Source organism: Typha latifolia, chromosome 15, assembly GCF_019914945.1.
Source record: "Typha latifolia isolate L0001 chromosome 15, TyphaL0001v2, whole genome shotgun sequence".
In the NCBI taxonomy this organism is placed as follows: Eukaryota; Viridiplantae; Streptophyta; class Magnoliopsida; order Poales; family Typhaceae; genus Typha; species Typha latifolia.
In genome coordinates, this window is record NC_133100.1 from 1,245,248 (window position 1) to 1,267,344 (window position 22,097).

Consider the following 22,097-nt stretch of genomic DNA (forward strand, 5'->3'; position numbering starts at 1 on the left):
TTATATAGGATCTGTATAACTTGTCTCTTTTTTTTTTATTTAACAGATTGGTAATGCGGCTAATGCCATCAGCATTAACACAATCTTATAAATATACATCCTTCCTGTTATGGTGTTTCTATCATAGTAGGTAGCAAAAGCACTTTAGTGAAAGAAGTCTAGACTAGACTGAGTCCTTGTCTTCATCATTTTATACAGCTCATGAGATATCAACATATGCACAATCTCTTCTCAAACTGGATTTCAATTGCTTTGTTTCAATTTTTGCTGATATTCCTCACATTATCACTGCAGTTTTTCACTGCTTGGCTTCCGTTTATGCCCAATGTTAGGTGATCTGAAGTAACAATTTCATTGATCTATTTCCATTTTCCATTGTGTCTAGCATTTCTAGTGCCTGTCATACAAATTTGTAAGGTGAATGGGCTAACACCTTTACAATCTCTCTTTTTTCTTGTTTCCTTTTCAAATTTTGCGTTATATCAAAGCTGGCTAGGAGAAGCCAGGAATTCTAGAGAGGTTAGTATATATAATTTTCCTTTCAGATATGCTTGGCATGCAAAAAACAGGATCAACCCTCTTTGTTGCATGGTTGATCACTCTTCTGGATTGCAGCTTCAGTGGTGATACTACTTGTATCACTTGAGCAAACAGTTGTGATTTGGTTGAAAGGTGCAAATGATGCCCCTAGCATTCCAAAGGGTAGAGAGTTTCCATAATCCTCTTGTTCTTTCCATGCTATGCTTTCTGGCAAAATTTCTTAGTTAATCTTCATAGTTCTTCTTCACAAATGTAGTCAATGAATTTGATAGTTGTATGCCCCAAGAAGACATAGGATCATATAACATGAGTCTAGACTAAAGCTTTCTTTCTTCTTTTTTTGTGAGAGCTCCTATTAAAACCTCAGAGCCTCACTACTATAGCGAGGCATCCATCAATCTGCAAACCAAGAGGTTCAAAGATGTTGTGGGGCCTTACATTTTTCCCAAACACTCATAACTTCCCAAATAATGTAGTAAGAATGTATCACAATATACCAAGGTATGCCAAAAGTATGCCAAAAGTATGCCGAAGGTATGCCAAAGTCATGCTAAAGGCATGCCAACCATGAACTCCGTAACAATCTCCCCTGCTCAAGCTATACGAAGTTTTACAATCAAAAGCCTTTATCAAATGGGTGAACTGTGAAGAAAAGGAAGAAACTCTTTAATTTTACATTCATCATGAACATGGTTTGAAGTTTTATTCGAAACCGAAACATTTCATCGAAATTTTTTTCATTTCGGTTCTCTATGATCCGAAATTACCATCCAACCGAAACAACCCTAACAATAATTTTTTTAATGTATGGTATTTAATTCTAAATTGAATTTGACTTGAATCTAACTCATACCTAACTCAATATCAACCTCATTGGTTAAATGCTATTAGATTTTGTGTGATGCATCGAGAAATAAGATAAAGAAGACTAAATATCAAAAGAAGTCAAAAACCAATATGATGAAACTAGAACCGAAACCGACTGAAACGTTTTATCTTTTAACTAAGCCGATCATGAATACATTCACTACATAAATTGTTGCTAACCTTTTCACATTATTTCTCAGTGTAGACTTCTGCTTATATGCCATTTTCCTTCTCTCTTGTTGTCGATGTACAGAGGGAAGGGTTTCTATATACTAATTACCTCTTTGTGTATCTGCAGTCATCCGTATCTTCCACCATACATCTTTAATCTTATGTCTCATCTTTCTAATAATGTGGTGATGCTATTTTGGGGTTTCATGAAATACTCTACTTTTAATCTACGAAAATATTAATCCATATTAACATCATGCATTAAACTTTATGCTAAAACTCACTGTCTGCGTGACTTTAGCAAAGCAATGGACGGGTATTCCGCAAGAGTCTTTTCTTAGATTAGATGGAGACAGACAACTATTTGTAGGTGTAAGAAAGGTTTCATCCACATTTCATCTTATCTAAAAGTACAACAGAGTTAGGGTTCTTCCCATGTTCCAACAATATCTTCGGTAAAACTCTAATTAACCCTTAAGCAAATGCCCAGCTTATCTACTCCCACAGAGAGCTTCCTAAATTTGCAGCCATTCCTTGTAGGATTTATGGGGCCACTAATCACAAGATGATACAATAAGGTGGATCCAAAATGCCATTGATTGGATTTAATCGGGTAATGCAATGTCTATGATAACTATCAATCTCAGAAGATGTCAAACAGTCCACAGATCACTCAAAAGATAGTATCAAGAGCAAGAAGTAACAAAGTAACAAAGAAACAACTTCGATAGTTTAATCTTCATTTCTCATCTATCTAGGCGAATAAATATGCAAAGGAACAAAATCTTACCTGCTTAGCTGAAATAGATTTGGATCGATCACCCGTTCACCACATAACCATTTGAAGCCAGGAAACCAAGGAGACATCTACTAAGCTCCTCTTAGCAAATCGGATTCAAGATGGCGAGGTGGAGATGAGAACGGGCACTTAGGTGTGCTCCAAAATATTATTTTTAGAAAATTTATAGTTTACACATACATTTATTATTATTATTATCGTTAAAGCAATTCCAATTGGACTCCTAACTCTAAAATTAGAGCTAGCAACAGTTGGTCTCTAATCCCCACCAAAAACATAGAGCTCGGCTCCGTTTTCTTTTAAGCTTTTTAAAAATTCTAAATTTGCCCAATAATTATTGTATTCAATAATTTTAATTTTATCGGTATCATTTATTAAATAATTTAGGTAATTAAACTAAGTATATAATTAATTTTACTAATTAATTTTTGACAAAAATAGTACCATCGGAAAGATCAATACCTTTAAAATTAGTTTAATATTAAATTATTTTTGAGTTAATTTAAATTTTAAAATTTCTATTATTTATAAAGATAAGTCTAATATATTATTATTTATAAAATAAATATGTTTATTATTATTTAAAATCAATGTGTCTTAAAATATAATTACTAATATAAATATTAAATATAAAATACATTAGATATGAAATACATCAAATAAAAATTATATCAATATAGAAGAGATGGATATAGTTAATAAAGAGTGGCTATGGAACCGGTGGCTATGGAGATGACTTACCAGACTATTAAATATTTATTGTTTTTATTATGAAATGTTAATTTCTGTTTATTTTATGTAATGTAATTTTGATATTTTTAATTAATAATATGTAATGCTTATTTTGATATTTATTTCGTACAATATAATTTCTATGTGTTTAATTAAAAAATTAATAATTTAAAATTACTTCTGAAACTATTAGATATTAGTCTTATTTTAAAGATCTCGAAAAAAATAATACTAAGAGGACCATTTAACTAATTTAAAATAACTAATATATATATATATATATATATATTATATTATTATCTTAATAAATATGGAGCCCGATGAGTTGGAATGCATGGCCTCTTGCTCCATATTGGATCAGTTGGAGATGCTCTAAATGCTCTCTTATAATTTCATCTATATAGTAATGAATAGTCGTATATTATAGTTTTTAATTCAAGATCCGATGAACGAATTTTTATATTAATATTTTAATGACTTCAAAATCATTTTGATGTGTGTGTAGTGTGTAGTGTGTTTCAATATCACTAATTTTCTATCTACTCATCCATAGTTGAAACAAAATCCTTACCATGAAATGATATAATAATCAAATAATCAATTAAACAAAGTTTTTAACAACTAATATAATAATCAAGTAACAACTTTAATACCCATCAAAAGAAATAAAATACTTACCGTGAAATGATGAAGATTCACTTTCGCTCTGTTGCCCTCGTTCCTTATAATTTTTTAAGGAAGTTTGAATTGTTTCTACTTCAACTAATATAGACAGGAAATTACGTTAAATTTATTATGAATTAGTTTTAGAATGATTCTTTTCTAGAAAAATTCTTAAATTTTTATGCTTCAAGAAAGTTCGAAATCGGACAGAGACAAGAATACTAATGTTGCAACGGTCGCCGAAGAGTGTCAGACGACCGTGAGGTGATGGAGGGCGACTATATGATGACTCGTGAAGATAAATAATGATTAGAATTTGAAAGTAAAATTAGGGTTTTTAGATTAGAACTACTCCGAAATAAGCAAATGAGTACAGTTGAAAGAGTAAATGCGAGATAATAAAATAGCTAAACTAATATTCATTCCATAATCTCCTTTCATCATCTCAGAGAAATAATGACAACTCATATTTAAAGGAGTAGAGATATAGTGAGTCATATTCAACTCGACCTACGGGGCATGCATATGCAGATTATCAGCTTTAATTCAAATTTGAAAGCAACTAATTAGACTCAATTTAACTGACTCAGACTCTTGTGGTCGGATTGCATCCAAACTAAGTTAGAATGCTATTAATAGATGTAGACCCCACAAAAAATGGGAGAATAAATCTATTAAAATCTTTTAGTATAAGCTACCATTGTAGTTCTGTGCCAGGTCTTACTAATATATGTTGAAGATTATGGGTTTGATACCCTATTATTTGATGAATGTTCTATTGAAATGTTATATGTATATGATTTAGACTTATTGTAGCTTGCTACTTAAAAAAATTGATTCAATTATCCAATCGACATGTTATAGAGTGATACCTCGTTTACATAGCCAATAACTAATTGATTAAAGGAAAAAACTTTTATTATCTTTTTTAGTGGACCCCACCAATGCAATAATTAGTTAACTAATTAAATGCAATAATGCCCAGAGATTAGTTAATCATCAAGCCACCATATAACTATCCCGTAATTTATATTTCTTAACAAACTTTGTATTATTTAAATTATTTCACCATCTTTGCTAATGCGTATGTAGCTAATAATTTAGTTAAAAATTGAAAGGGTACAGTGACAAGAGATAAAAGTTAAGAGGGATTGAGTTGTTTTCATCCAAAACGACCGACATTAAATATATTTAATCAATCAATATGTCTCCAAATTTTTTATTAAAAGATAGCTAAGGAGCCATTAGGAAACTCTCTCGCCAAAAACTCCTTGACCTTGACCTGGAGATGTTGGTTAGGTTTGTCGGCAAAGGCTGATTAGTTAGCTTCCTTATAAATACGAAGAAAGGAAATTTCTATGAATGTCTTCAGTAATATTGGGAATGATCCACAATAAAAGAAGATGACTTTGAAGTCTTTCAAAAACTTCTAGTCCTTTTTTTTATTGTTTTCAAAGACTTCAAAGTCTTTGTCGTTTATTGACTTCTAGCGGATTACTAGTCTACAATAAAAGAACAGACTTTGAAGTCTTCAAAAAATAATAAAAAAAGGACTAGAATATGTCTAACGGTGAGGGGCGAGTTGTTTTACCGCTAGGGTTTATTAAGTAGTCATAAGGAGGGTGGATAGATTTAGCCCGTGTTTTATGATGATCAATTATTTACATATTCATACACTTTCTATGACGGTGTGTATATATATACTCATGTTATTCTGTTAGTAATAGGGCCACTTGCTAAGCATTAGGCTCATTTATTTTAATATGTAATGCAAATTGATAGTCATCATAGATGGGAGCTCGATAGAGCATTATCTATTAGGGTGTTAGACCTATCTTATTTTTTTCCCATTGTGTTGTACTATATTTTATGAGGTGATATGTTACCCTATCGTTGTATCTTCCTTTCAGTATGTACTCTTATATTTGATATTAATAGTATATTACTGGACCTCTAGACTCCAGGACACACATAGATAGTTTGGGGTTAGATAAGTTGTCAGTTTTAATCCACGACTTCCACTGATATTGTTCAGGGTCAACTATGGCGTGCAATGAGTGTGAAATGACTTAAAGACGATTAACTGCACATAGCCGACTACATCTACGCAGACCATCATGCAAAGCTTGTGCTTTAAATGTCCATTAAGGACTACAAAATATCCTGACTGCAGTAATTTCCTATATAGTCAGATGATTAGCTCGATTATTTAAGTCGGAAAGATCAACACGATAATTAATACAAAGTTAGAGCAACATGGCAAGTGAAATCATTTACAAATCCGACGACTTGACTTGATGCTATCATGTGCGATGGCTGCCAACTTGCTCTAATTTACAAGTCTCTTGTCCCTCTTCGGATCTCTCTTTTTCATTTTGCTCGTGATTTCACTTTTGTTCCCGCAGCGTTGGAGATCGAGATGGCTGCCTTCGCCAATTCAGTAGGAGCGATGTTTGGATCTGCTGTTGTGGGTGAGTTGGTAAGCAGAGTCACCTCCTTCTTGGGAGGGCAGTACAAGCTGCAATCCGATGTTGAAGGAAAGCTCCAAAGGCTAAAGGAACTACTTTTAGAGGTCGAGAGCGTCGTCGAAGCAGCGGCGGGGAAGGAGATCAAGAACAAGAGGTTGGTGGATTGGTTGATGGAGCTCAAGGACGTGGCGTACGAGGCGGACGACGTCCTCGACACATTTGAATACCGATTGCTGGAAAAGAAGGCCAACGAGGACAAGGAGGTGAGTTCCTTCGCCCCCTCTTCTTCTAACGCATTCAAGCGTATTTGTACTGCTGCTGCACATTACACCTTGCTTTTACGTGATGTCGACGTCAACGAGTTGAACACTCTTTTGGAGAGGTCGGAGAGGATGGCTTCCAAGGTTGGAAATTTCCTTACCTTGTTATGTTTGGACGGCCAATCTAAGAAGCCTGCAGGCGTCATCGGGCAGCGTATCACCGGTGCTTTGCCTACTTTGCAACATTCATTTGCTGGACGTGTGAAGGAGAAGGAAGAGATCATCGACATTTTGCTGGGAACAGAGTTAAGTGGTGCTGGATTTGTTCCTGTCCTTCCAATACTCGGCATCGGAGGGGTAGGGAAGACTACTCTAGCCCAAGTCATCTATCATGACGAGAGGGTGCAGAACCACTTCTCCCTCAAGATGTGGGTCTGCGTCTCTGAGAGCTTTGATGTGATCAGGCTCACAAGAGAGATCTTAGATCAATCAGGTTCTGAACCAAGCAGTTATACTGGTGTCACCAATTTCAACAGGTTACAAGAAATTCTAACGGGGAAACTTAGCTCAAATAAATTTCTTCTTGTCCTCGATGACGTATGGAATGAAACTGAGAACGAAGTATGGGAAACACTCAAAGCTCTGCTCCATGGGAAAGATGGAAGCACGATTTTGTTGACCAGCAGATTGCCAAATGTTGCAAAGTTGATGGGAACAATGGATCCGATTGAACTGGAGGGATTGCCAGAGGACGAGTACTGGCCCTTCTTCAAGGAGCACGCATTTGGTGGTGTCAATTCAGAGGAGCATCCGAGATTAGTAGCTATTGGGAAGAAAATAGCTTCAAAGCTGAAGGGATCACCTTTAGCAGCAAAGACCATGGGAAAACTGCTCAGTGATAAATTAGATGCTGATTACTGGGAGAGCATTTCCAAGAGCAAGATATGGGAAATAGAGGAATGTGATCAGCGCATAATGGCTGCTCTCAAACTGAGTTACCTGCACTTACCTACCCATTTACAGCAGTGCTTTGCTTACTTAAGTGTATATCCTAAAGATAAGAGATTCGATCGTGGTCACGTGATACAAATGTGGATGGCACAAGGTCTGATTCGTTATGATAGTAGGATGAAGAGAATTGAGGATGTTGGAGAGAGCTACTTTAATGAATTGATATCCAAGTCATTCTTTCAACCAAGTACTTGGTACGGTTACTACGCTATACATGATCTACTACATGATTTGGCAGAATCTGTTTCAAAGGATGACTGCTTCAGAATTGAAGGCAAGGAATTCAGGACAGTGCCAACCACCATTCGTCATTTATATCTAAACACAAAACATCTGGCTACACTAAATAAGAGCAGATTCGTGTTGAATAAGTTGCGCTCGTTGATTTTGTTTACTGATAGATATCCCTCTGTTAATGATGCTGATCTTCAAGATGTGCTTATACAGCTGAGAAAGATTCGTCTGCTTGATTTGAGTAATTGCAACATAGAAAAGTGTCCTGACTATCTAAGTTGTCTTATACATCTGCGCTACCTAGATCTCTCTCAGAATGATGGTTTTAAGGAATTGCCGAAAGAATTAAGTAAGCTTTACCATCTACGGATATTAAATCTTGATTACCTGGAATTGTTCGGTGTACCTGCAGGCATGAACAAACTGATTAATTTGCGGCACTTGATTTGTTCTGATGAAGTAGTATCAATGGTAGCAGGGATAGGAAAATTGACTTGTCTTCAAAAATTAAGCAAGTTTTGTGTGCAAAAGGTTCCTGAATTTCAAATCGTACAGTTGAAATACCTAAGAGAGCTTCGTGGATGCCTTAGAATTGAGAATCTTGATTGTGTGGGAAGCGAGGAAGAAGCCAAAGAAGCTAGGTTGTGCGACAAAGCGAACCTTGATGAGTTATATTTAGAGTGGGATACTAAAAGTGATATGGAGCCTGATGAGGTGCAGAATGGAATACTAGAAGGCCTCCGTCCACATACAAATCTCAAAAAGCTAGTCATAAATGGTGATAGAGGTACCATGTCTCCTAGTTGGATGGTTCTTAATCACTCATTCACCAAACTAGTACGACTTCACCTAGACAAGTGTAGCGCATGGAAGGACCTTCCACCTCTTGGACAGCTTCCGTGGCTAAAGGATCTTACACTACGGGGGATGAATGCAGTAAAAGAAATTGGTGCTGGGTTTTATGGAAAAAAGGGGTTTCCATCATTGGAGGAGTTGCTATTGGAAGACTTTCCACAATGGGAAGAGTGGTCTGCAGATGAGGAGGTTACCTTGTTTCCCCGCCTCCAAAGCTTTGAAATCATTGGTTGTCCAAGACTAAAAGCAATTCCATCCCTCCCATCTACACTCCAGGAATTGAAAATTGAGGAAGTAGGGCTGACTATCCTACCCAAATTCTCATATCCATCGAATTCTTCCTCCTCTTCCACCTCCTCCTTATCATCATCTTTAACAACTTTGATTATCGATAGGTGCACTGATCTGAAACTTGTACTAGGTGAATGGTTTCTACAGGAGCATAATAATTTAAGGCACTTAGTGGAGGTCAACATCGATCATTCTGAATATTCTTCGTTTGAGCCTAGGGATCAGCGGGAACCTCTGTCACTGAATGGCTTTAGTGAACTCATTGGGCTTGAAAGTTTGTGTATTGGAAACTCCAACCTTTTTGTGACATCGGACGCAGAGGAGGATAGAGGACTCCTACCTCCTTCACTAACAGACTTCATGCTTATCAATTGCTCTATTGTTGACAACATAATGTCAAAGTGTCTCCGAGGCCTTTCCTCTCTTTGCCGATTGGAATTAGGCGATCTCTCAGATATAAAGATCATTTCTTTTTCCCAAGGGTTGAAACAGTTAACGCAACTGAAAAAGTTAAATTTTGGATTGTGACGATCTTTCATCACTCGTCGGCCTTGAAGCTCTCTATTCGCTCGAAAAATTGGAAGTATATAATTGTCCGAAGCTTACCGTCATAATTGTAAGTATTATCATAATATATAGTTAAAATCTTCTATAATTATTTAGATTATGGTAAGTATTAAAATAATTGATATTATTTGTTCCTAGCATATTATGGTAATACCTCTTATTTTTATATTATACGTACCTTCCCATATTCTTAAAATATAATGTCAAAGTATTTTCGAAGAATTATTAATATACTCAGGCTCTCATGTATAACGACTATTACTTTTTTCCCCAGGGGTTGCGACAGTTAACACGATTGGAAAGTTTAGAAATTTCGTATTGTGAAGAACTTTCATCAATTGACGTTGAAGCCCTCTCGTCACTCCATAAATTTGACGTATCTCGCTGTTCGAAGCTTACCGTCATAAATGTAAGTATTATAATAATTAATATTATTTGTTCCTAGACATTACGGTAGTACCTCTTATTTTTATACTATATGTATCATCTCATGTTCTCAAAATATTAAGTCAAAGTGTCTCTGAATTGTCAATCTCTTAGGTATAACAGTCATTTCATTTTCTCAGGGATTGCAACACTTGACAGGACTGAAAGAGTTACTTATTTATTATTGTAAAGAGCTTTCATCAGTTCCCGGTCTTGAAGCCCTCCATAGGCAAACTATTGTAGAAATATATGAATGTCCAAAGCTAGAAGAAGAATCAGAGCAGGAGGAAGAAGAGGAGGAGGAGGAAGAGGAGGAGGAAAAATAAGAAGAAAAATAGGAAGATGATGCTTGTGTCCTAAATTTGGAATGGTGGAAGAACTTCAAATTGTTATCATTTTCATATGATTCATGAGCTATCATGGCAAGCACGCTTCCTTTTCCATTTGATTCTCCATTTCTGAGCTTTTTTTTTCCTATATGCGTTTGCTATATCACCCTCATTTTTTGTTGCTGTCTTTCAATTTGCACCTAGATGCATGCAGATCAATCCTGTTATATGATGCATCCGTGCTCATATTTTTATAATTATTATTTTTCTTAATTTTATTTTCACATTTTTGCAGAGGATCTATAAATTCTGGTCTTACTTTGAGATATTGATTTTGCATGAAAGAACGGGAGCAACTCTCCTTGGTGCACATATATTTGACAAACATTCATTATTTTATCTTCAGAGTTGCTACTACATGTAAGTATCAAATGTCCTAGCCTTCTAGAGGTTAGGGATTGACCCTAAATTCTCTTGCTTTCTTTACATGATGCATACTGCAAATACTTCTTTGCTGCGCTGTAAAATTAAGAGGAGAATATTTCTATTGGCTCATAGCTTCTCTATTTATTGGCAAATATAGTTGGCTTCTGTTTTATGATGCTTATCACTTTGATCATTTCAAGCAAACTACCCTGGAATGAGGGTGACATCCAAGAACTTTGTTTTGGTCTTGACAGATAATCAGCTTGTGGGTTTAGTCCAAACTCAATCATCAAGCCAATATGTTGGGGTAATTTGGGGTGATTATCTGTGCTTTTCCTTTTCCATGGTAAATGATTTTGTTTTTCCATTTGATTCTCCATTTATATGCTTCTCTTTTTTTCCTATATGCCTTTCCTTATCATCCTCATTTCTTGTTGTTGTCTTTTGATCTACACCCAGATGCATGCAGATCAATCTTGTTGTAGGACGCATCCATGCTTATATTGTTGTAATTATTGTTTTTCTCATTTCATTTTCAAATCTTTGCAGAGGATCTATAAATTCTGGTCTTATTTTGTGGTATTTCATTACAATTAGTATATCATGTTATTTTGTGAGAAATCCAAGTGCTCTAGATTGCACCAATCTCTCTGGAATACAAATATGTACTGTTATATGATTTTACATATATTGCTACTCAGATATTTGAAGTTTAGAGAAACACTTAGTCAAAGATAGCAACACCAAATTTGACTACTATAGTCAAGTCTTCAACTTTCTTTCATCACCAAGCAACATCCTCATGTTTCAGTTTGCAGTTTCTGATTATTTCATTTGATATTCATTTCTATTTCTACTACTCTTGATTCTTTCATGCTTTCTAAACATGTGAACACTTGACTAGGCTAGAGATAGCTTATACACTTGCACTAAATTGAGGTGGTTTTTTGTTGTTGTCGTGCAGAGGAAATAAATGGCTCCAGTTTGGGGCTTCAATCCCGCACATTTTCTTACAGCAGTCTGGAAATGGTGACGGTTTGCTTTAGTGCTTCATCTCTGAGTCTTTTTGTTATGTTTACAGAAAACACTTCGCTTGTTAACTCTTGTAATTTATTTTCAAGAGATTCTGTAATTTTGGCACTTAGAGGAAGCAAAGATCGCAGAGATATCTTTCCAATGTGGACTCATATTTTCCAAGAAGAGAATTAAGTGAAATTTTGTGCTGATTATGTTGTCCTATTTCAAACGATTTTGCTGAATGGATTAATAGAAACAACCATGCGTATATCCAGTCATATTGTGCTACCTCTGTTTTATGGGCATGATAATTTAGGATATGTTAATGTTAATTCAATTTTTATAAGAACGGATATGACAGAACTCAGAATGCATAAATTGGATTAAAACCCCTGTTAGAACTCTGAATGGCAGAAAGAAGAAATATGATTAAAATCATTTGACCACTGTTCTTTTCAGAACAACCTTCTTCCAATTTTTCTTAGTTGATTTGAGCACTTTTGAGTGCAGTTTCGACATTTCGTGTTAGAGGTATCTAAGGAGCTTTTAACCTAAACTTAGGTCATCTCTTTCTCTGACATTTTATTGAGGCGTTGGAGATCATCGTTGCAGCTTGAAAATCTCTACCAATTACATCTTGAGAGTTATTATGATGAACGATACAACCTCGAGAGTCATAGAGAATGAAAATCAAATACAAAAAATAGTACATCAAGGGGAAGTTGAGCAAGATAGCTACAGATATAGTTATGGGCATCAACTAGTCGTCTGTTGGTTCTTATAATTGCTACACTTTTAGTACAGTGTTTGATTCGATCCTAAGATAGGATCCACAGCTAATATAGTTATGGGCATCAACGAGTCATTAGTAGGTTCTTATAACTGCTACACTTTTAGTACAGTGTTTGATTCGATCCTAAGATAGGATCCATAGTAGACATAGTTATGGGCATCAACGAGTCGTCTGTACGTTCTTATAACTGCTAGGAAAGGCGTCCGAGAGACTAGGAAATGTATTCAAATGGCACGATCAAACCCAAAGGGCATTTGAACTGCTTTGAGAACATTTGAACTTCACAATGAAACCCATTTGAATTTCTAATACTTCCTATGTGAATCATGTGAAACATGTTTGTACGACCAGGTTGAAATGTTGTCCATTCAAATGAGGTAGAATTCCATTGTGCTAATCAAATTAGGGGAGAAACTAAACCTAATAAAAGAACTTTTAAAAATAAATCAAACTAGACTCAAAATTGTGATAGACATTCGACCGCCGAAAAGAATGTAACAACGACATAGTGAAGCCCTATTAGGCATTTGGATGGATTTGAGAAATGTTCAAATTGAATTTCTAGTGCATCGTCGCATGTGAATTGTGCACAACACGATCTGAATGGCACGTCAAAATATCGTCCATTCAGATGGGATGTGTGAGCACTGAAAAAAAAAACTTTCTTGGAGCGCACGTGCGCACCCTTTTCTCTCTCCCTCACCGGCACGCGATGGAGTAGTCGCGATTTTTTCGGCCGAATCCAAATCTATTTTGGATTTGAATTTTTCTTTATAAATTAAACTCCAAAGCCCTCACTATTGAATTTACCTTAGCCCCCCTCTCCCCCCCTTTTTTCTTTCCCTATCTTCTTCTTCTTTATTCCTTATCGACAGAGTCGTCACCGTGGAATCAGACTGTTGGAGTGCCGTCGGAGCAATTGGAGACCGCCATGTGACTCCTCGGTAAGCCCTCTCCCACCCCTCAAATTTAATTTAAGTTTAATAGGTTAAAATAGAAATACCTAATTTGTGAGGTTTCGGTTTCGTCGGTGGGTCACGCCGGCCGACGGCTTCAGATTGTTGCTACTCCACCATTGGAAGCTTCATGTCATTGGCCTCATGCCGTGGACGTTCACCGTTGGAGCCCTCATGGCTCCAGTCGCCGTCGACTATGGATGGAGACCTCCCCGTTGGTCGCCATAGCCGATTTTCTCTCCTCTTTTAAATTGTCGAGGGTGCGAGGAAGACACAAGCATGGCCTACGTACTGTCGACGACAGAGACCGCCTGCATTTCTCTCTCTCCCTCTCTCTTTCTCTCTCGTTAGTCCCTTCGGGGTGAAAAAGGCAGACTCGAGTAACTCGAGTCACATCTTCATCCCTTAAGTGTTGGATTCGGGTTGGGCTAGATTTGAATCCAAGGGACCTAACCCGATTCAGTTAACTTAATTAGATTGGGCCTTTAGCCCAATCCAGCCTAGCCTAACCGATTGGGCTTGTTTTGGCCCAAATAGGTAATTTTTTGGTTTTAAATTATAGAAAATCTTAATATTATTTAATTTAAAAATTGTATTAGTATTTATTATTAAAGGTGATGATTTTTACTATGTGAGCTATATTAGAGATTTTAGTTGTCTTGCGTAAACTTAGGTGAGTGGGTTCACTCACATATTTATTTATATTATGTTTCGTATCTTTATTAGATCATATAATTTATTGTGTGCAAATTTATTTATTTTATTCTTATATGCAAATTTATTTATTATATTTTTATGTTCATTTAATTATTATACCCAGTGCATCGCCATACTTTGTGGAAATTACAAATTTTAGTAGGAAAAAATAAAATTAATATTGATATGACTTAGAGAATAATCCTAGTATAGATCACTTACGGCTTTTTGTGGTGAGTCAACTTTAACTAGTCTAGGAAAAAATCCTATTTTAGATCACTGTTGTGACTTTCTTAAGTGATTCTGATTGGGTTAGGGAATAGTCCCATGATAGATCAAAAACTTTCTGAGAAAGACTCTAACATTTCTCAATGGTTAGTAGAAAAGATAGGGTGTGTTGATCATATAGTGACACCTCCTGATGACCCTAACTGGATCAGCTATGAGTAAAAGACCTGAGTGCCATCTCGATGTGACTTCTAGTTGATGTGGATCCAGAGGGTATAGACCCATTGAGACAAATGATATTATTATTTTTGAGAAAGATATTAATATGTTGAAACTAAGCAAGGTTACTAGTTATGACTCTTTATTATTATTATTATTGTCATTCTTCTAAGAGCATGCTTATTGGAAATTGTCATTTATATTGTTGAACTTGCGTTTTATTTAACACTATAAAAATTTTAAATTATTTGGTTTTCGAGTGGATTCCACTCACTGAGCTATAGTTATTAGCTCATAGATTTATTTTTCTCTCTTCTGTTATTTCAGGTAGTAGTCAGCGTGGCAACTGAGCGAGATATACTGAGACCCTACCTTCACTTAGGACCTACTTATTTACCTTTCTGTTATTTTGATCTTATGTTTTAGATTAATTGTTAATTTAATTTTGTTGAGAGACACAATAATAATGACATTGTTTTATTTTCATTGCAAGTAGTTTAAATCAAATAAAGTAGATTCTCTTCTTTTATTTACTTTTGTTATTGTACACTTAGGAAGTATTAGTAAAGCTTCGTATATCTCAAGCATATTAAGATGTATGGCCGACCATGATTCTGATTTTAGGTCGTGATAGGATAGAGTTACATTGTGCCTCTTAAACTAAAACAAACTTTTAAAAATAAATCAAATCAGACTCAAAACTATGATGGCATTCGAAGGTCTAGGAGAGTCCATATACTGAAAGTTCTTAGGAGGGTCCACAAACATCAATATATACAAGATCTAAAGGAGCAACAGAATTATTATGAGAAGTTAAAGAAAGGAAGACAATGACTCCTCGCTAGTTGACAATTAGAGCATACGAGAGGATGTGTACTAGCAAATACAGGAATCCCGAAGGTAGAGAGAACACGACTGACCACAAAAAAAGAAGCATGTCTAAGACAATGATGCCAGCCAATAAACCAACATGGATGCCAACAAAAGCCCAAGCAGTAGAGAACCATGGAGGAAGAGACATAGAGTAGAGACCATCACATTCCCCCACATAGTCCTTTATGATGAAGTAAGAGCCATAGAATTCAAAAAGCAATTGTTGTCAGAGGTAAAATGTTGAACAAATAACAAATTCTTCTTTATGTTAGGAACAAGAAGAACATTATTGAGGCAACAAAAAATTTTGGAATTTGAAATTATGGAATCTGTTACCAACTTGGATTTGATCCAAACTAGAGTACACATGACTCCTAATATTTAGATTGTTCATGACAGTAGTATGGTGGTAGGTAGCACCACTATCTGGGTGTCAGTCGCGAGCTTGTGGTGCATTCTTGGAAACTTGAAGAGATGAATCAAACCTTCTACAGCAAGCTAATGCACTATCTACATATTTATTACAAATCTGACATGTAGCTGGAGGAGTCCGGTGGTGGTAACGACCTCCATTAGAGCATCCTGAGCCTCGACCATGTCTAGGAGTTTGGAACGAGCTCCCACGATTGTCGTAGTTTCATCCTCGAGATTGTTGAGCATTATGTCACGGACTATATCTAGAATGATCTAGACATAGGAAAATTATGAGATTTTTGTGGTGATATCGTTGAAAGTTAGGGCTGTAATGGCTTTGTTTCACGTAAATTAGAGGTTGGGATGAAAAAATGAAATAGTGGAGAAAGGTCTGAATTGAACAGATTGGCAAATATCCAATATTGTGGAGGTTGTTGAAGAGTCGCAGACAACCATATAGTAGGGTGGCTCGTGGTGGAGGACAGTGGCTACGGTTTAAAAGCTTGGAAGAATTTTATAGTTAATATTTATTCTTATAAAGATAAAGACGATCTAACAACTACAATAAAATAATAAATATGATAATAAAAAATTGTTATACTTAATAATTTTTTAATGCCCGGATGACTAAGCAAAGCAGCTCAGCCCCTCTATATATTACGATAATACCTCTTATTTTATACTATAATTATCCTCTCATATTCTCAAAATATAATGTTAAAATATGTTTATGAGGAATTGTTAATAGTCAATCTCTCATGTATAATGACCATTTTATTTCCATCGGTTGCAATACTTGACACGACTGAAACAATTATTTATTAGGAATTGTGAAGGGCTTTCATCACTTGTCGGCTTTGAAGTCCTCTCTTTGCTTGAAACGTTGAATATCTATCAATGTCCAAAGCTTACTATCACAAATGTATGTATTATTATTTTATATTATACTTATTCTCCCATGTTCTCAAAATATGGTGTCAAAATATATCCCGAGAAATTGTTAGTAGTCAATCTCTTAAGAACACTGATTATTTCTTTTCCCAAGGGGTTTCAACATTTGACACTACTAAGAAAGTTAGATATTACGAATTGTAAAGAACTTTAATTACGTGCCAGCCTTGAAGTCCTCTCGTCGTTCAAAATATTGAGTGTAGATCAATTTCCAAAGCTTACTGTCATAAATATAAGTATTATAGTAATTGATACTTTTTGTTGCTAGCATATTATGATAATACCTCTTATTTTATACTAGAATTAACTTTTCGTATTCTCAAAACATAATGTCAAAGTGTCTCCGAGAAATTATTGATACTAAATCTCTTAGGTATAACGATCATTTTTTTCCCCACCAGTTGCAACACTTGACACGACTAAACAGCTAGATATGAAGCCCTCTGTACACAAAATATTTTGGAAGTAGATGGATGTCGAAAGCTTGCAGGGGTTGCAACACTTAACACAACTGAACATGTTATATATTAAGGATTGTGAAGAGCTTTCATCAGTTGCCGGCCTCCGTATGCATAATATGTTGGAAGTATATGGATGTCAAGAAGAAGAAGAGGATGAGGGGGAGGAGGAGGAGGAGGAGGAAGAAGAAGAGTAGGAGGAAAAATAAGAAGAAAAATAGGAAGATGAAGAAGTGGGCTTGTGTCCTAACTTCGGATCGACTGCAGCTTATTCCTCAAATTAAGTGCTGCGTAGGAAAAAAAAAAGGCTTTCCTACATAAAAGAATTTTACATATCAGTTTTTCTAATGAATTGTAGGAGGATGAGGATGTGTTTCAACATCTCACCTCCCTTCAAATGTTAAGAATTGAAAATTATAGAAGCCTCCAAGCATTGCCTGAGTACCAATTTTGAGTCACTGCCTAGCAAAGCTTATTACTAGTTGGATGCCACCCTTTGTTTAAGCAGCGGTACTGCAACAGTGATGGGGCTAATTTTTGTTTAAGTTCAAATATTTGAACTTTGGAGAACACACAGCCAAAGATAGCAACCTCTAAATTTGTTTTCTCATCTTAGCTTTACATGTATAAATAATTCCATCAAGTCTTGGCTTGTCTCTTATTCCTTGTTTCTGTTCATTCTGCTTATTTACTGGTAGATCTTCATGTTTTAGCAGTGTATTTATGCATGAGCACATAGAGAAATTAATCGGCAATAAAAAGTATATTTTTGTTTAGATGTCACAATGATATTATTTTGTGAGATATCTAAGTGCTCTAGATGATACCCATCTGTTCTGAGTAAACAAAAATGTATTGTTTTGTGGTTTTATAAGGTGTTGCTACTCAAATATTTGAAGTTTGGAGAACACTTAGTCAAAGACAACAACCACTAAATTTGACCTCTCATCTTAGATTTATATAGAAACTTAGAAAGTACATGAAATGTATGAATAATTCCATCAAGTCTTAGCTTTTCTCTTACTCCTTATTTCTGTTCATTCTGCTTATTTTCATGGAGTCACAATCATTAAAAAGTCCTCTTCATTTAGTCAAGGTATAAACCTTAAAAATGTCAAGTAATTATTGATGGCACATCTAGTTCTAGAACATTTAATGCAAACACTTCAACAGGAAGTTTACTTGACGTACATGAATCTGATAAGCTAGTCTTTAACTTCCTGTGATTTGCAAGGCTAAACTGCTCATTGTTTCAGTTCGAAAAAGTGAAGTATGATATAAATATATCCTAAGTGCAATATCTCTTCATTTAGATGTGAGAACTAATCTTTCTGGAATACAAAAACATACTGTTATATAGTTTTACTTCTATTACTACTCAGATATTTGAAGTTTAAAGAAGCACTTCCTTTAATTTTCCTATTATAGTCAATTCAACATAGTCTTCAACTTCCTTTGATTCACTAAGCAACATCCTCGTGTTTTCTTAATTTAGTTTCATACTCATTACTGTTAGTTTTGATTCATTCATACTTCCGAAAACATGTGAACACATGATTAGGCTAGAGATAGCTTATACACTTACTCTATATTGAGGTGGTTTTTTGTTTTCCTCATGCAGAGGAATTTAATGGCTCCAGCTCGAGGGCTTCAGTTCTGCGCATGAAGATTATAGTTAATTACGTCAAGAGATAACTTCTGATTGACCTGGGTTGTGCTCTCCATTAGATATATTTCATTAATTTAATAATGCTAGGAAGTACAAATATTCATGATAACGGTATTATCTGCAACATTTATATAGGATAATTCAAGGAGCTCATTCCAATTGAATCATTAAAATTAGATTTCTATCTTTTCCTCATCACCTCCTCTGTGTGTAGATGAAGTATCAAATGATTTTGACCCTCTGGATTCAAAAGAAATGGCCATCTTAATTTCAGCTGCACAAATTTCCTGAAGTTTCAATTGAATGTTTAAATTGTCAATTAAATTTTCGGCCACTAGTATTTCTAATTAGTAATTTGAAGACTGATCCTTAAGGTGATCCTCCTGTATTTGTGTAAAATTTCAGATGATTGGGGTGAATAAATTGAGAGATACGATCTTCTTAAGATTCAGTTGTAATCATATTTCACCATTAGAATATTATTCACTAGCCTTCTTCAGTCTGCGTTTCAATATAGAAAGCGACTCTATTTGTAATCAGGTTTCCATTCTATCAGTTAATCAGGATGTGCTTCTCTGTTAGGAAATTGTTTTAACTGATCTAGAATTATAAGTGTTTTGAAATGCTAACAGTCGTATCCTGATACAGGTCCTCTATTCTGAATTTTTTTTTTTTATTTCACATCCAATTTAAAGAAAATATTCAAGTTCTTTGTCAATATCATCATGTATCAAATCATAACAATTTACTCTATATCTGTACAAAGTTGTTTCAGGTGATTTGAATAAGTACTCCAGCACTAACCATTATTCAGCAAAACTTTTCAGGCAGTGTGCCGAAATTTTTTAACGATCTTATCGGCAAACTTATACTCTTTATAAGTGAAAAGTTTCAAGCCATTTGGACTACTAGTTCAGATGTTACAAGTGCTACAAAATGCTATTCCAGAATGTTCACAATTATTCATTAGTAATGTTTAGGTGATGTGCCAAAGTATTATTCAGCTGTATTTTATACAAACCTGATTGAATATCAACTCTCATATGATGTTTTACATATGTGAACTGATTTCAAATGATTTAGCTGAATGGATTAATAGAAAAAACCGTGCCAAAATGTGTATCCAATCATATTGTGCTACCTCTGTTTTATAGGCATGATAATTTAGGATGCTTTAATGTTAATTCAATTTATAATCACTACTACTGATCTGCAAATCACTTGGTTTCTTCTGCAAATTCCTGAAATTGGATTAGAACCCATGTAAGAACAGATGTGACAGAAGTCAGAATGCATAAATTGGGTTCAAACCCCTGTTAGAACAGTCTTTGATAGAACTCTGAATGCAGAAAGCAGAAATAGGATTAAAATCATTTGAGAATGGTTCTTTTCAGAACAACCTTCTTCCAGTCATGTGTGCTCATGAGTGTTCGAACGATCGGGCGGTAAGATGGTTTTTTTTAGGCTGATTTGGGCACTTATCAGTGAAGTTTCGACATTTCATGTTAGAGATATTTAAGGAGTTTTTAACCTAAACTTTGGTAATCTCTTCTATGACATTTTATTGAGGTTTTGGAGATCATCATTGCAGCTTAGAGATATTCCACGACAGAGGTGCTAAAAAGTGATTTACAGATTCCTCAAACTTCACATCTCTACCGGTTTCGTCTTGAGAGTTACTAAGATGAACAATACGATACAACCAGCATCATAGAGATTGAAGATTAAATATAAAAAATAGTACATCGAGGAGAAGTTAAGCAAGATAGCTACAGATATAGTTATGAGTATCAATGAATCGTTTATAGGTTCTTGTAACTGCTGCATTTTTAACAGAATGTTTGGTTCGATCTTAAGATAGGATCCATAGCTTTCTACCCTGCGTTTACTAGAGGTTTTTTCACGTAAAAAATTGCTTGTCTTCTGATTGTTCTTTGTTCTTATTTCTTCAGTTTCATTATATTTGTGATAGCCGTGTGGTAGTTTGATTTCCTAGGATTTTAAAGTTTCAAGATCAAATAAGCAATAGCAGAGAGTTTTTTCAAACACAGTCTAGATATAAGATCTAGTGTCCCTTGATACATAAGTTGAATATACTAGCCAACTCTCTTAAAACACATGCTATAGGATCAAATCATAAGTCACAACAAGCCAAAACAAGTGAACAAATGCACAATTCATTTTAACTTCTTTTATAAATAAATTTATGCATGAATTGCTTAAACCCATGAGTTCCTCTTTTAGCATCTCCAACTAGGCTCCAAATATCTAAATTTAGAGCCCAATTGGCTCTGGAGCCTACCACAATGCATATTGTAGCTCCAAATTTGGAGCTCTGAAGGGATTTGTAGAGCCTTGCAGCTCTAAAAACTATCTATATGTTTGAGCCATCATTTTATGTTTTATCTGTATTCTTTGTTTTATGCATTAATTATTTAAATTTAGTATATAATTAGTTTTTCTAATTGATTTTTAACAAAACTAGTAATATTAGAAAGGTATCAATGAGGCATTCAAAATGACTCTAATATTAAAATATTTAAAATATTTTTAATTTTTAAATTATATAATAAATATTTTTTTAATTATTTAGAATCAAGAGTGTGTCGAAGTTATAACTATAAATATCAAACATAAAATATATTAAATAAAAAATACATAAAAAATCATATTCCTTCGATCTCTTTCTGTTACAATAAGTGTTCAATAAACATGTTCTAAACTCAAAGTGAGCCTCACTATTTAGGATTATCTACTATCGAGCAAGAAATTATTGAAATCGTTTATCATCGTCGATTTTCATTTCTTTAGTGATGGGAGGTTGTGTGGAATCGTTAATATTACTGAAAAAGATTGTCAATTTGGGTGAATGCACATTTTTTTCATAGGAAATGACATGAAATTATTAATATAAATAATAGTAATTTTTAAATCAAAGATTCATCAGAAGATCAATATAGAAGAGGGGAATATAAAACTAGTGGATACAAGAATAACTTAGTAGGCTGTTATATGCTTATTTTGATACTTATTTTTATCTGACGTAATATAAGCTTGTTGTTTCTAATATTTTTCTTATTTATTATACTTAAAAAATTTTATTACCCTTTATTTTATTAAAAAATTAAGTACCTTAAATTAATTAAAAAAAACTATTCAACGTTAGTTTTATTGAGTTTTCTAA

General features: G+C 34.7%; 1 protein-coding gene across 3 annotated transcripts; it reads left to right on the forward strand.

The window, feature by feature from the left end:
• Positions 1–5,907: 5,907 nt before the first annotated feature.
• Positions 5,908–11,865, forward strand: LOC140802140 (putative disease resistance protein RGA1). Of its 3 annotated transcripts, none has more exons than XM_073157576.1 (6): positions 5,908–9,507; positions 9,733–9,867; positions 10,025–10,306; positions 10,509–10,633; positions 10,894–10,985; positions 11,604–11,865. In XM_073157576.1, the coding sequence occupies exon 1, from the start codon at positions 6,078–6,080 to the stop codon at positions 9,417–9,419; it is 3,342 nt and encodes a 1,113-aa protein (XP_073013677.1). In that variant the 5' UTR covers positions 5,908–6,077; the 3' UTR covers positions 9,420–9,507; positions 9,733–9,867; positions 10,025–10,306; positions 10,509–10,633; positions 10,894–10,985; positions 11,604–11,865. The 3 variants fall into 3 exon arrangements, with proteins under 3 accessions (XP_073013677.1, XP_073013678.1, XP_073013679.1); XM_073157577.1 differs by having other exon boundaries at positions 10,894–10,956; XM_073157578.1 differs by lacking the exon at positions 10,894–10,985.
• Positions 11,866–22,097: the final 10,232 nt, after the last annotated feature.

Excerpts from the sequence above, each read along its gene's own strand:
- LOC140802140 (XM_073157576.1), top strand. The coding sequence starts at position 6,078 with ATGTGCGATGGCTGCCAACTTGCTCTAATTTACAAGTCTCTTGTCCCT.